Consider the following 15359-nt stretch of genomic DNA (forward strand, 5'->3'; position numbering starts at 1 on the left):
TTGATTATCTTGGAGGTGTTTTTCCAACCTAAATGATCCTGTGATCCAAGCAGTCTGCCTGCCTTGTCTTCAGCTGCTCTGAGCTGAAGGGAAGTCCCAAGGGACATGTAACTCACCCAAAGCTCTGCTGTCCTCCTGCTGTCCTGCCTGGCTGCAGAGCATGCCCAGGTCTGCCTGGTCTCTGCCATGCTTCCACCAAGGCATGGTGTATTTGCCACAGATTCTTTGGGATGACTTTGTGCTGGACATGGTGTCTTTGGGAGCAGCCTCCTGGCTGGAATGGGAAGACCAGACACTACAGTCCAGTTCTGCAATCCCAGGCAGACAGCTCTTCGCATAGTGGAGTCCCAACTGGGCATGGTACCCCTGGGTGGGGGAAATCTGGTCTCATGGTGGGTCACAACATGGGAACGGCACTTCTGTAGGATGGAGAAGCTGAGAACAATAAGGTGGGCTGGGCAGCCCTGGACTGCATGAATTTTCCCAGGAAGTGGTAACAGCCCCAAAGATACGGATTTTGGGGTGGTGTTGGGATTTCTCAGGAGGGTTTTGTCCCTTCTGGAAAGAGCTTCTCTTAATGAAGCATGGCAAAAAGGAGCCAGGACTCCTGTAAAACCAAGCCTGATCTCAGGTGGGCAGAGCAACCTGTCCTGCAGGACAAGCAACCCCCTACTCCTTCCCTCAGAGGCCACCACCTTCTCTTTCTCATCCAGAGGACCAGCTGAAGCATCTGGGTCCCTCTGGGTCTGGCCTCTGCTGGGGTTGTACCTCTTCCTGGAGTGGGGGCTTGCCTGCCACCACCAGTTTTCCTGGGAATCTTGAGGCCGTGCCCCACCTGGCTGTGCCAGAGGAGTTGTTCCAGAGAGTTCCCTATGCCCAGGCTGACATGCTTTTTTCCAAGCCTATGCTGTGCTTTCCAAGGCCCTCAGGAGCCAGCACTGCCAACAGAGCTGCAGGGAGCTGTTCCCACATGAGCCACCCACGTGCTCCCTGCCAGGGAGACACTGACCTCAGCTTCATCCTCAGGGGAGCTCTGAACCATCTGGGCTCTTCCACCTGATCCAGCCACCTGTTTCCCATGTAAATGCTTGCTCTTTTCTTTCCCAGCTCATATCTGTGGCCAGAGTGGTCAGTGCTCACTTGGGCACCTCCCTATCAGCGCTGTGATGGCAGCAGGAGGAGGGGAATCCCTGGGAAGGAGTGGCTGAAGGACAGGAGTGTGGGTGAAGGGCCTGATCCTGCCAGTGCATTGCCGTGCTCAGCCCAGTGCTGGCTCAGAGACATGGCCAATCCTCCCCTGAGTGCCCTCTCTGCCCCTTGGCAGAGGTTCTCCTGCCCCAGTTACTTCACACAAGCCAGCTGGAGCCTGGCCAGTCTCCACAGGCTGGCTCCATGCCCATCTCTCTCCATGTTTCTCCCTTTCTCCCACACCACATGCTGGATCCTGGGAGATGAGCAATGCCAGAGATCCCACCATGGATTGCTGACAGCTTACAGTCGTCATCCCCCTCGTGGTCGTTGCCAGCCCTGTGAGATGTGTGTCACTGCTCCCTTGGGGATATGGCGGGAGACAGGACTGCTGGCAGCTGGGACAAGCTCCATCAGCCTGGGACATCACCTGGGATGTGGTCAGGTCATCCAGGGCATGGGCAGCACTGTGTTCTGAAGGTGGTAGGAGGAGGAGTGGGAAGCTCTGCAGTACTGGACACAGCTGCTGGGGACAAGAACTAACCCCAGGGCACTGCTGGGCATTGAAACACCTGGAGCATCAGCCTGTAGGAATCCCAGTGCAGTGGTCTTCCTGTTGGGTGCGAGGATAGCAGACTAACTGCTGTGCAGAACCAAGTGGAAAGAGGTCAGTTGATCCCATTTTTCAAGCCAACAAGAGACTGGGGCAGGATGACCCAACTTGGACCTCTCTCTGCAACTGGGATTCACCCCTGGTGAGTGCTTTGCCTTCACAAGTGCAGCCAGCTGCTCTCCAGGAGCCCATCCTTCCACCCTCTGAGACAAGGCTCATCCCAGGCAGGACATGCTGGAGCTGAGCCACCAGGAACTGTGCCACCCATGGTAATTTGGAGGCCAGGGACCCCTGAGAACCTTAAAGTGCTCCAGGGCACGTGTTCTTCAGGAAGCCTCAGTGAGAGGCCAGATGGGCAGGTCTCCCTGCTCAAATGCTTGCCAAGTGGTGTCGGCTTTTCCTTTGCACAAGTTCCGGGTGTTTGTGCTCATGGAGCTGATTATCTTCCCTGTTTCCTCTCCTGCCTGATGTTTCCTGCCTCACTCCTTCCCTCCCTTTGCTGGCTTTGCCCTTTGTGTCAGGCTTATTTCCTGGCTCTGGGAAGTGTCAGACTTCAGCGTCCCCCCTGCCCGCTGGGATGGCAGCACACAGCCCTGTGTCCTTTCACTGGGTGCAGTACAGTGCCCCAGGAGACACTTGAAATCCCAGCTCTAGCTGCTCCCTGGGAGCACAGGCAGGTTTGGACAGAGTAAATGTGATTTAGGATCCATCTGCTTTTAGCAGCTGATCCATCTCTGTTCTGAAGGTGGGGCACAGGTGCCAGCTGGACCAGCGTTGGTTCCAGCAGTAGGGAAAGCTGGACAACCTCTTTGGGATTCTTCCTGAGGCTGCGTAAGGTCGTGGAAACATGTCTGGGGACTTCCAAAGACCATGGGTGGGGAAGTTGTCACCCAGAGCAGCTCAGACAGCCTCCCCCAGCCCCTTTGGAGCCACAGTAACATCTGGGGGCAAACATCTCTCTGCTCCAGGGAGCCCAGCAGCTCTCCAGGCTCCAGGGATTATCCTCAGTGGAGGGAAAAGCCCGCATTTCCCAGGGTCTTCCAGCAGCTGCCTTACTCCAGACCAATAGCCACTGGCAAAGACTTGTTGCACCAGGAGCTGGAGTCAGGCAGGTCTGTGGGTTGGGGTAGGAGCAGTGAGGACACCAGGAGTCCTGACCTGACTTGCCAGTCCCATTTTGAGCAAGACCCATTTTGAGAGACACCCTCCCACACCCGAGTGGGGTGAATGGCAGCAGGCAGAGCCTCCGTGGAAGGCAAAGGCTGCTACAGGAGGAGAGGGTCAAAAAAAGGAAACGGAACGGAAAAGGGCTGCTCCTGTGACAGCGATGCAGCTGCAGAGGTGGAGCAGCAGGCAGGTCACAAACAGCCGCACACGAGGAAGTGCTGGGACACCAGCCAGCGTGGCCAGGCTGCAGCAGCTCCAGGTGCAGCAGATCTTTGCTGGGAAAGACCAAGAGCAGAGGCAACCAGAACTGCAGGGACCCCAGCCAGGACCTGGAGATCCCCTTTGCAGGAGTCGTCTTCCAGCCAAATCTTTCTTCTGCCAAGGTGTGGGCACTGTCCATGACGTGGGGGGATGGGGCAGCAGGACGGTCACGGTGGGGACCATGTGCTGGGTGACACCGCGGTCCTGGGGCTCAGAACCCTGGGTGACCATTCTCAGAGGCACCAGCAGTGGGAAACACCGGTGCTGGGAAGGCTGGACTTTCTGGGAGTGCAGGGTTTGGGGGGTGCTGGGGTCCAGGGCTGCCATCAAAGCACAGGGACCCAACTTGGGTCCATGAGAAATGAGGCTCTGGAGGAGGAACAACCCGGTCCCTGCTGCACCAGGGCTGCTAAGGAAGCTGAGTGGGACCAGCAGATAGTGTGCTGAGGGTTCCTCCGGCACGGCTGCAGCTGCAGGGCTGGGGTTGCTCCATCGCTATCAGTCCCTGCAGAGCCCCATGCATCCCTTCTCCCTCCCCTGTGTTATTGTTTGCCTGGAGGAAGCAGCTCACCAAGTCGCACCTCAAGCTTTTAACCCACTGGTGCCTGCCCTGGTGCTCTCCACTCCAGTCAGCCAGAGCCGGGCAGGCTTCACATCTGCCCTAGGAGGGTGGTTTGGTACTGGGAGCTTGCTCCAGGCTTTGCCTCTCTGGCAACCAGCAGCAGCCCTTGACTCATCTCTCCCAAGCCATGTTGTCTCCCATGGGTCTCCCACAGCCCCTTTTGCAGAGGGCAGACGCTGTCATTGTCACCTCTAAGGCTCTGAAAGCTTTAGATGTCTATGATTCCCTCCTTCCTCTCTCTTCCCCTTTTTAGCTGGTCGGATCCTGCCTTGTGCTTCCTCTGGAAGCCCCCTGGTCTGCTGGGGGGCACCATGGAGGCAGCAGCTTTACCAGCTTCGCACAGACTTAACCCAAACCCCTAATAAGGAGTTTGGAGGAAATCCATCTTGGGGAAGAAAACTGCAGCACTTCACCAGCTTCGTTTGACAGGCTGGGATTTAATCAAACCCCAGGATCTACAGAGGTGCTCCTTGGGGAAGTGGAAATCAGACAGAACATCTCAGCAGCCTTCTCCAGATTGTCATCTTCTCACACAACTGAGCTCTGCCAAATTGCCCCCACTTCTCGACTGGCAGGGAGGGGGCATCAGTGCCCCATCAGCACAGGCTGGGCTGTGCCCTCCCTGGTGATGACCACCGAGGGACACCTTTCCTGAGCATCAGTGTCCCTGCAGGAGCAGAGGTAGGTCACCCACTGCTGAGCCTGATGGGGTGATGCAGATGATCCACATCCCCTGTGAACACACCACAGATGTTGATGAGCCCATCACATGCCCCAGTGCCCCCTGTGCACCCACAGAATAAACCAGAGGTTTGCCTGCTCTGTGCCCTGGGGCCCTGGCACAGCCACACCCATGGATCTTCAGAAAAAACCTGTTTGGGAGCAAGGAGGGTGCACCCGTGGGTCACAGAGAAGTGCTCGCCCTTCCTCCCACAGCTGGGCTCTGCCCATGCCTTTTCCCCCAGGAGTGCCCACAAAAAGGATGATGCTGCCAGAGTGATGCCTTGGCCGTAGCACCCAGTCCTGCTCTGCAGGGTCCTGCCAGGGGTTTGCAGCAGGTCAGCCTCTCCCTGCCCATCCCACGGCACCAGCTGGGCCTGAATTTCCAGCTCTTGCAGAACAAGTTCCCAGGTGGCTGCACTTGGGGCTGGCACTGTGCCGAGATGCCAGTGTGCCTGTCTGGTGCTGTGTGCGTGTGGGGGGGGCTGTGGGGATGGCGATGGGGTTCAGCTGCCCAGGGCATGCCATGGGCTGTGGCAGGCTTCCTGCTGCTGTCTGCAGGACAGGAATTGCTAGAGGGGTCATCTCCTCGGTCCCCAGCATGTCAGCACACAAATGTGTCTGTTCCAACTCTTGACCCAGACCTGCTGCCCTGGAGCATCTTCCCCCCCCTTGTTGTCTCAAGGGAGTGGAGTTAAGACCCTGTGATGGCAAGAACAAGGATCCAAGCTCATTCTAATGAGTTCTCTCCCCCATGTCCCTCTCCTCGGAGCCAGGGAAGTGATGCTGGGGAGGAACTTGGCTCCTCTTGTTTGTTATTACAGGATAAAGTTACCCTTTAAAGCAGAGCCAGTGCTGTCAGGGCTGCATACCATCCCGGAACATCGCTCCTTCCAGCGGCTCCACACACTTCTGGTTATTGTGCTCGCACGGAGCCAGCCCAGCCCCGGTCACAGCGAGGGGGATGCAGGTGGGGGGATCCAAAAAGGATCTTTTCCCACACTGGGAAAATTGGGACCAAAGGGAAAAGGCCTCTCTCCTCAGACGGGGGCTTTTCTGATTCTGGGATATGTGGAAAAGAGGAGCAGAAAGCAAGGACTGGGAGCAATGAAAGGGAAGGGGGAGCTGGATGTGGTTGGGGTGTTTTGGGGTTTCTCTTGTCTCCTGGGATGCTCGCTCTGACTCAGCTGGGGACCCTCTGGATAGGGCAGACTGCCGGTTGCCACTGTGCACAGGCTGGGCAATGGTGTGCAGCTGGCACCCATCTCACCACCCCACAAGTCCAGCGGCAGCTCAGCATCTCCTGGCAATGTGCAGATGGGAAGAGGGGTGGCTTCTCCTTCGAGCTCCAGCCTCTGTCCCTGGGGGTCCCAAATCCAGGGGATCCCTCTCTCCTGTGAGCTGGCACCCCAGGAGACACCCCAGCACCCCAAGGCTTTGCAGACATGAGGGTTTCTCAGCAGCAGCCTGGCCATCCCACCCACACTAGACCCTCTGGAGGTGGCTGGGGGCTTGCTCCGGGTTTGACTGCCCCGCGCTGAGCCATGACATGCCTATGGGGTGGAGGGGAAGGAAGCTGACCTGGTGGAGCCGAGCCAGGGAGAGCTTCCTGGCAGTGCTCTCCAGCCTCCAGTGCCTTCCATGCTGCTGCAGATGGCTCTGGGTGGGATGGAAAGCAGGCAGAGGGCTGTGTGAGCCCTTTCCAGCCATTCCCCAGCCTGGCATCCACCGGCTCTGTGCCGCTCGGGAGGCAAACGCCAGCTGGGGCCCTGACACCGCCACCTCAGCGGGGTGTTGAGGGAAGCCTGACTCATCCCCAGCAGGAGAATCTGAGACTTGCGCATGTAAACAGAGCTGGCCCTTGCATGCCAGGACATGTGACAGATACAGGAGAGACCGGCTGGAGCCACAGCCTGGGGCTGGTGGCATTCACACATGTGCTAGAGGCATGAACAAGGGCTGGAATGGGCCCTGCTTGGGGGCATCTCTTGGGTGGGGAGGATGTGGCAGGATCCATGCTATTGGCATGTCCCCCCTCTGCTACCCCTACCCGCCCGGCGGCTTTTAGCAGCTGGTTTTAGTCTTGGTTTTCTGTTTGACTGCCACTGCTTTCCTCCAGAGACACTCTTCCCAGCACAAACCCATTTGGACCAACAGCCAGGAGAGGTAGAATAGGTGCAATGGTGGCCTCACCACCTCTGGAGGTATTCAAAAAAATGCATGGATGCGGCATCTGGGGGACATGGTTTAGTGGTGGGCATGACAGTGCGGGGTTAATGGACCTGATGATCTTAGAGGTCTTTTGCAATCTTAATGATTCTATGAGAGCAAAACTCCTGAGATGCCACCCCACAGTGCCAGCTTCAGAAGCAGAGTGCAGCTCGTGGTGTCAGGGGGTCTCCCTGCATGTTGTGCTGGGATGGAGAGAGCATGGAAGTGCTAGTGTGGGAGCACAGAGGCTCCCCAAGTGCCTGTTCCATCCCAGGAGCAGGGATCGCTCAGAAACCTCCCAGTTATTCAACACACTCCCCAGCACGTGATTTCCCTTGGGTTTAGATGTGCTGTGCTGTGGGCTCTGGGCTGGGAGAGCTGTAGGCCAGCTGGGAGAGGAGATATCACAGCCACTTCCTATCCTTGCTTACCCTGCACAGCCAGTTTCATTTCCTTAATCCCCATCCCAGCATTTTCTTTGTTGTTTTCTTTGGAGGGGAGGGAGCTTTGCTGGAGGCTGGTGCTCGCTGCAGGAAGCACTTTCACGCTCTGAGAGGCCAACGTGGGTGCCCACTGGCTGTTCCCAGATGGACTCACTCTGCTCTTGGGTGTAGCAGGTGCTGCTCACGGGGGTACAGGGACCCCACTTCAGCAGTGGAATGGATCAGGGTGTGTGTGGGATCCCCTGTGCTGCTTGGGAGGACGATATTTACATGCATTTGCATACAGCTCTGCTAAATTTGTAGACTCAGCCCTGCCAAAACACCTCGTGCTCCGAATGGCCTTTTGCACTCACATCCTTGCAGCACCATTTGGGGCAATGTATTCCTACCTCAGCCAGCTTGATTGGCCAAGCTTTGCTTCACCTGGTGTGATGTTGAATCCTCAGCCTGCTGATACCTTTGCCATTGTCCATCTGTGCCATGGTCCAGCTGCCAATTGCCCTGCTCCATCTGCTGGGCTGGGCTGGTTTCTGGGCTTGCCCACAGCCTCAGCCTTCCTGTTCAGTGTTGGACAATGCCAAGGGACTGTAGGAATCTTGTGAATCATGGATACTTTGGGAGTGATCCTACGGGTGTGTGCGTGAGCTGGTTCCTGCTGTGCTGAGGTGGGGATGGCTGCCTGGTTGCAGGAGGTGGAGTGGTCCCAGGAGATGTTCAGCCCCCCAGGCTGAGCTGGGATAGGGGTTGGAGATGCTGCCAGCCACCTTCCTGGGGTGGAGAAGGGAGTTAGGAGGGGGGACAGCTGGCTGGTGGCCAGAGAGTCTGGACCAGGGTTGTTCTGCAGTTCCTTAACCTCCTGGCCCATGCTGGGGCTGGACCTGATGAAGTCACAGGCTGGATGTCCTGGCTCTGCTGCAAAGCTCTGACCCAGATTCTGGATTTCTGGCTAGAGTCTGGGAGAATTGACCAGCACCCAATGCTGCCTGACACTGAGTAGGTTTATGGCCACTCTGGGGGTATCCTGTCCTCCATTTTCCCAGCCCCGGGGGCAGGCAAAGTGCTGGGACAAGCAATTCTGCCCCATAGAAAAGGACAGGCTGGGTCAGGGCTGTGCCCCAGACTGCTGCCGCTGTGAGCTGGCCCCGAGTGTGTCGGGGAAGGTTTTCCAGCAGAGCTCAGAGGACCTGCTGGCACAGCCTTTCTGTGCTGCCGGCCAGTTCCCGAGCGTGGCCAGGGCTCCGGTGAGTCAGCTGGAGCGGCAGCTCACATTGCTCATGCTGCATCAGCGCCGCCCTGGCTCCCTCAGCTTTTTCCCAGGTTGTGCTCCCCAAAAATGCGCAGCTGGAGGGATGCGGAGCTTGGTGCTGGGATGCCGGACGTTCATCTCCGAGGCGGTGGCAGGGATGGTGGCAGGGATTGTGGCAGGCTCTGTGGAGGCACCTCAGCTGCTCCTGGGGGTGGTGGCCAGGCTCTGAGTGTGCTCAGCACGTGTGGCTGTCCCGGCGCAAGGCTTGGAGCCCTGGCCTGTGTGTGCTGCCTTGCTCCAGCACTGAGCAGGAATGCTGAGCATGCAGCAGCTCCAGCCTGGAGCCAAGGGCTGGCCTCCAGCCCTCCAGAGAGAGGGGAGAGGAAGACGTGGCTCCAGGCCCAGCCTGCAGTGAGAAGAGCAATTTGGGCAGAGACCCGCGGTGCGGGGCTCCGCTGACGGCTCAGACCTTTCTCTGCACCACGGTAGGCGGCTGCAGGCAGCTGGCACAGCTGCTGCTGAAGCTGCCAGGAGGAGGGGAATGTGCTTGGAGTGGTCTCGGGTCACCAGGCTCTGGAAAGGTGCAATCCTGTGCTGGGAGGAGCTCACTAATGCCAGCAGGTTCTCAGACAGAGTGCCCTTGGGCTCAGGGACTCCTGCCTGCACCAATGCCCAGCTTCCCAACCGGACTGCTGGGAAGCCTCCTTCAGGGACAGGAGTCCAGGAGTATCCATATCCATGCTGGAAGGGTTAGCCCGGGAGTATCCGTACCCATAATGAAAGGATTAAACCAGGAGTATCCATCCATATCTATGCTGGCAAGATTAACCCAGGAGTATCCATATCCATAATGAAAGGGTTAAACCAAGATTATCTGCATCCATGCTGGGAAGGCTAACCCAGGAGTATCCAAATCAATGCTGGGAGGCTTAACTCCTGCCTGCCAGCAGGCACCATACCTCCATAAATCCAGGAGGCAGTTTTGGAGGGCAGGCAGGCCAGGGGTGCTGCCGGAACTCGGGCAGGAGCCTGTCCTTGTTTTTGTTTGCCAAGCTGGTCCGTGCTGAGCAAGCTCCCAGAGCAGCCAGTGCGGTGTGCCAGCCCTGACCTTGGCACAGGGAGTGCTTGGCTCCACAACCCAGCCTGGCAGGGCAGGCAAGCATGTGGCCGAAGGGAGGGTGCAATCCCCTCTCCTGCTGCCTGCAGGGATACAGCTGCTCCCCAGCAGCAACCAGGAATGGGGTTTTACCTTGGGATGGTGGTGCATAGGTAAGTGGAATATGGTGGTGTGGGTCAACCTACCTCCAGGCACCCCAAGTTTTTACTAAGAAGGTGGTCAAACCCCGGAACAGACTTCCTGGAGAGAGGTGGTTGATGTCCCAAGCATGTCGGTGTTTAAGAGGCATTTGGACAGTGCCCTTAGTAACATGCTTTAACTTAGTGGCAGACCTAAAGTGCTCAGGCAGTTGGCCCCAATAATCCTTGGAGGTCACTTTCAACTGAAAATTTTCAGTGGTGACACCATGCACAGGGTGTGGGTGGGATCCAGACCCCCACTCAATCCAGGTGGGATGATGGATCAAGTGAGCTGAGCACACCAAGCACATGGTGGGTCACCCTAGTGGGACAGGGACATTGTGGCACTGGGACCTGGGTTGAGAATGGATTGGGAGAAGCCCTGAGGAGAAGGACTTGGGGGTGTTGGTTGTACAAGAAGCTCAACATGACCTGGCTGTTTGTGCTGGCAGCCAGAAAGCCAAATGTATCCTGGGGTTCATCCTCAGCAGCATGGGCAGCAGGTTGAGGGAGGGGATTCTGCCCCTCTGCTCTGCTCTGGTGCGATCCCATCTGCAGCACTGCATCCAGTCTGGGGACTCCAAAATAAGAAGGATGTGGACCTGTTTGAGCAAGTTCAGAGGAGGCCACGAAGATGCTCAGAGGTCAGGAACATCTCTGCTGTGGAGACAGGCTGAGGGAGTAGGGGCTGTTCAGCCTGGAGAAGAGAAGGCTCAAGGGAGACCTTAGAGCCCCTTCCAGTACCTAAAGGGGCTCCAAAAGACCTGAAAAGGGACTTTAGACAAGAGCACAGAGTGACAGAAAAAGGGGGAATGGCTTCTAAGTGACAGAGGGCAGGATTAGATTAGATATTAGGAAGAAATTCTGCCCTGTGAGGGTGGTGAGGCCCTGGCACAGGTTGTTCAGAGAAGCTGTGGCTGCCTCATCCCTGGAAGTGTTCAAGGCCAAGTTGGATGAGGCTTGGAGTAACCTGGGATAGTGGAAGGAGTCCCTGCTCATGGCAGGGGGTTGAAACCAGATGGTCTTTAAGGTGCCTTCCAACCCAAACCATTCTGGGATTCATCAATCACATGGCTTGGTGAATCCACCCTTGCAGCCTCTCCTTGTTGGCCTTTTGGCTTGGCTTTTCCCTGGTGGCCTCAGGACCTGCTGTCCCTTCTCCTATCTTTGCATCACTTCTCCTTCCCTGTAACCAGGCCAGCCTGGAGAACTGGGCTGGGTGCTGGGACGCCCTGGTTCTCACTGAGCAACCTTGGCAGCAATGCTCTGCTCCTTGGTGTGGGCTCAGGAGAGTGAGAGTGGTGCAATGATGTCCTTGTCACTGATATTGCCCTGCTCCACTGGGCTCCAAGACCTGATGATGGTCTAATTAGTGTTTCTGCCTCACAGGGCTGGCAGGAGCACTGCGCTGCCTCGTCCTTGCATGGAGGATGTCTCACCAGGGCTGCGAAGGCATCGGTCCCATTTAAAACTGGGTCGACTCAGTAGGATCTGGGACAGGTAGGAGAAAGATGGTCTTGGGAGAAAGAGGAGGAGCAGGGTGCATCCCCCCAACAGGCACCCCTCCACCTTCAGGGATGCTCAGAGCTGTCAGGGTTTAGGAAGCAAGACTGGTAGTTGTGGAAGCAGCAGAGTGTGACTGTGGCATCCCTTGGTGACAGCCTGCATTTACACTGGGGCTGCCTGTCCCTTAGCTGGGGAAGCTGGGAGCGCTCCTCTGCTCATTCCCCATGGAGGTTGGAAGCTGGTGGGATGGGGAATGTGGGTCAGTGCCAATGCTCTGCTCCCCCAGAGTGGACTTTCTGACTGGCACAGGTCTGAGCATGGCTCAGTTGGATGCAGGAGCTGTGGGGGGAAGGCAGGGTGGGGTGCTGGGTGTCACAGAGCTGGGAGCAAGGACGTTTGGGTGTTCCCTCTGCCACCGACTGACTGCACAGCCTTGGTCGTGTCACTTCACTGCCGGAGTGTGAAACACGCCCGGGGTCTGTCAGGGAGCACTGAAGCCCGGGAGGCTGTGGTGGCCCTCGTGGGGGGAGAGGGGGGTGACGGAGGAGGTGTTGCTCCAGCCATTGCTTCCCTGGCAGGGGGAGGCTGTGGGCGCCGTGTGCGGCAGGAAGGCAAACAGCCGGGGGCCAAGCAAGCCGGGCTGCCCCCACTCCCCTCGCCCCGGGGGAGGTGGGGCTTGTGGACCCCCGTGGAATGCTGATGGGCCGGCGGGTCCGGGACCCCCGCAGGGCCGTGCGGCGGTGGCAGTGGCGGTGTTGGTGGTGGCGGTGGTGGCGATGGCGGTGGCGGCAGCGGTGTCGGTCGCCTCGGGGAGGGAGGTGCTCCCGTCCATGCAGCTGCCATTGGCGCTGGCTGGGCCGTGGTTTCCTGCCGAAATCACATGGCTCCCGCGTTTCCATGGAGAGAGCCGGGGTGGGCGCTGCCAAGAGCCTGCACGAACTCCCCGCTTGCTCCCGTCCATGGGAGTGGAACAAAGGGGATGCACCGAGCCAGGCCCGCTTTCGCCCCGCGCCTCGTCCCCCGCCTCTCCTGGGACATGTGAGTGCCACCCGCACCTCCGCACCCCGCGGCCACGGGGGGGTCGGGGGGAGCGGGGTTAGTGGCCTTAGCAGGGCTACACCCTTGGGGGGCCACGTCGCCGCAAGCCACCGCCCGCCCGCCCGCGTCCCCTGTGCTGCCAGCCCCGGTGGGCGCCCCACGCCGCGCTGGGGTGTCCGGGCGCGGCGGGAGGACGGGGACGGGGACACGGACACGGGGCTCTGCTCCTCCGCCCCACTGCGGATCGGTGCGATCCTCCGCACGCCGCGGCCCGGCCGGGATCATGGCCGGAGACGCCCGGAGAAGGAGCTGCCTGACAGTGGGATATCAGGGCGAGCACCCCCAATGTCAGCCGGTGCCCCCCAGACCCTGTCTGGGATGTATCAGCTTCTCCAGCCACTCTTTCTCTCCCAGGTTTGGGGTGACGCTGGTGGCATGAACCGTGTTGTGCCCCGAATCCCTTGAGACTTCAGGCAGGGGTACGGGCAGGGGTACGGCGGGCGAAGGGAAAGCTGCCCGTGCCCATATAGGGCCGTGCCCGAGCGCCTGCGGGACGCCAGAGCCCTGGATCCCACGGGAGAAGCTGCAGCCATCTCCCCCATCCCGCCCCTGCGCCCGGGCGGGACCCGGGTGGGCTCCTGCGGGACCTGGGTGCAGCATGTCAGCTGGGTGCTGCCTCCTCCTCCCCTCCAGGGTGACGGAGGGAGGAATGCTCGGAGGAATTAATGAGACAGATCTCGCTTTGTTGCTGGCCCGATCCTCCTGTCTCCCAGCCCTTCCCAGCCTGCCAAGAAGTGCTCGGGAAGGCCTCGCACCATTAACCCTTCCCCTGCCGCACCTCCGGCCATCCCAGGGCGTGCAAACAGCCTCAGCGGGTTTTACCTTTGCCACATTCCCAGAGGAGACTCCCGAGGGCACTGGGAAGTCCTGGCCGTCCTATAAACCCCATGACTCCCGTCTCCTGGCTGGTGGCCTCACTGCGTCCCCCGGGCAGGGCTGGGACGTGAGGCCGTGATGCCGCACAAAATCCGGCAGTGCAGGGCTTGTCATCAGCTTGTCACCAGTGGCGTTGCCTCCTCTCGGCTCGTGGGGGTCCCCAGTGCATTGCCACAGTCCCCTGGGTGGAGAGGAGCTGTGGTGGCGTGGTGGTATCCCTGGCGTGGTGGTGGCTGAGTCCCCATGGGGGACATGGCATCATGGGGTTGAGCATGGAAACGGGGGGCAGCAGTGGACATGGCAGTGATGGGAGATGTTGGGGTGGGCAGCTGAGAGGTTTTGGGGTGCAACCAGGGGATAACTGTTGATGTGCAGTGAGGACGGTAGTGAGGACAGGGGGGATCTCTTCTCAAGCCTTGCTGAGGCTCCTGGCCAGAGCTGCTGCTTTGCCCAGGAATCTGCAGGCTGGGTTGCAGCAGGGTGCCTGAGATGGGCATGGTCCAGTGCTGGCTGGACAGGAGGAGCTGGATGGGCGTAGGGTGTCCCCCAGGAATGCCATCAGGCTGCGCTCCAGATTGTGCCCGTGGCTGAGGCTCAGCGGGTGCATTGGAGCTCCTGCCATGGCACTGACCTAAAGGACAGGACCCTGGGAAATCCATGGCAGGCAGGGAGCAGCTGGCATTCAAGATCCCCAGGGCACAGTGAAGGCAGCCCAAGCCCTGGCTTTGCGTGGGCTGAGGCCAGTGCTGGGCTGGGACGAGCTCCCCGCCGCGTGCTTTGGGGTTATTTATAGGGCTGCCATTTATATCGCTTCTATTTCTGCTGCTGTGTGGGGACGATGCGAGGAAGCGAGGGGGGAGGGCTTGAGTCTGCCACCGCCCCATGCCCAGCCCCTTCAGGAAGGGATGCTGCTGACGGGCACTGGGGCCAGCCTGGCTGGGGTAGAGCCTGGCTTGGCACAAGGGCTGGTCCTTCTCCAGCCCTCAGGTCATCCACCTTGCGCAAAAAACTCTGCCTTGGGCTCCCAGGATTTTTTGGAGTTGGCTCTGCCAGTTTTAGCAGAAAGTCCGAGAAGTAGCACTGTGGTGGAGGTGACCACCTGCTGTCCCAGCCCAGGACAAGTCACTTGGTCACTCACTGTGGTTCTCCTTCAAGCCATGACTGTGTGTCTTCTTGCCAAAATTGTCATCTCCTGCCCTCTCCCAGGTCTCCCCCATGGCCAGGAGCTTTTTGGCCCCTCACCAGGCTGGTGCTGACTCCATCTCCACAAACCTTTTTGGCCAGCCATGACTTCTGACACTGACTGAGGCTGCCCTATGCCCTTTCCTGTCAGGTTTCCAGCTGTGGTGACATTCCCAGCCTCAAGGATGTCTGTGGCTGGGGAGTACTTGTCCGAAGCAGCCTGAAATAGCTTCTTCCTCACCTTGGCCTTCGGTGCTGGTGCCACCAGGGCAGCATTGTGTTAGGGCTGGTGGTTTCTCCAGGGGCTGGGTGGGCTCAGCCTCAGTGCTGGTGGTCCCTGGGCCAGCAGGGAGAAGCTGGAGAATTTCCCTAGGACTCTGCTGGAAGGACATGGGATCTATGGGAAGCTGGTCTTCTATCCCATGGAGGGCAGGGAAGTGGGAATAACCTCCTGGATTTTTCTGCCTGGGCACAAACTGGCCGTGGCTGTACATGTGTGTCCAAGTGTGGCTGTGCACAGTGTTTTGTTTGCATGTTCAGCTGTTGTGGTTGGGGTGGGGATGCCCAGGGCAGCTCCCCAGGCCTGGTGAGAAGACATAAAGGGACACCCCCAAAAAGGGAGCACCTGGGGTGTTACACCCACATCCCTGCTGTGGAGGAGGGATTGAGGCAGCCACCCTGGCTGGTTGAGCTGAGCCAGAGTGGTGACTATCCAGGGAAGCCCCCTGATATGGAGAGTCACATGGAGATGTCCTCTTCCTTGCACCCACTCCCTATCCCCAGCCAAACCAGGAACAGGGGCTCATTTAACTCAATTACCACCCTGGCGCTGCTGGCATGACTTGTGCCCTTCCTATGCCCTCCCTTGGCAAGGTGTCCTGAGCTGTCAAGCCCCGCCAAATGCCGTGCAGGGTCCTGTGAGGTGCTCAG

The 15359-nt window shown here is 58.8% G+C and overlaps 1 protein-coding gene across 3 annotated transcripts in view; it reads left to right on the plus strand.

Annotated features, from left to right (window-relative positions):
* The first annotated feature begins 3197 nt into the window (after positions 1 to 3197).
* RIPOR1 (RHO family interacting cell polarization regulator 1) overlaps positions 3198 to 15359 on the plus strand; it is a 31988-nt gene continuing 19826 nt past the window's right edge. For 2 of the 3 annotated variants that reach the window (XM_048316270.1, XM_048316260.1), the window contains exon 1: positions 12167 to 12311. Coding sequence is in view for 1 of the 3 variants with exons in the window: in XM_048316260.1 (XP_048172217.1) it covers positions 12233 to 12311 (79 nt within the window). In the remaining 2 variants the exon portion in view is untranslated. Of the gene's footprint in view, positions 3352 to 4104; positions 4533 to 12166; positions 12312 to 15359 lie in introns of those variants that run through there. The other variant, XM_048316266.1, reaches the window with a different exon arrangement.

Source organism: Corvus hawaiiensis, chromosome 12 (genome assembly GCF_020740725.1).
Source record: "Corvus hawaiiensis isolate bCorHaw1 chromosome 12, bCorHaw1.pri.cur, whole genome shotgun sequence".
In the NCBI taxonomy this organism is placed as follows: domain Eukaryota; kingdom Metazoa; phylum Chordata; class Aves; order Passeriformes; family Corvidae; genus Corvus; species Corvus hawaiiensis.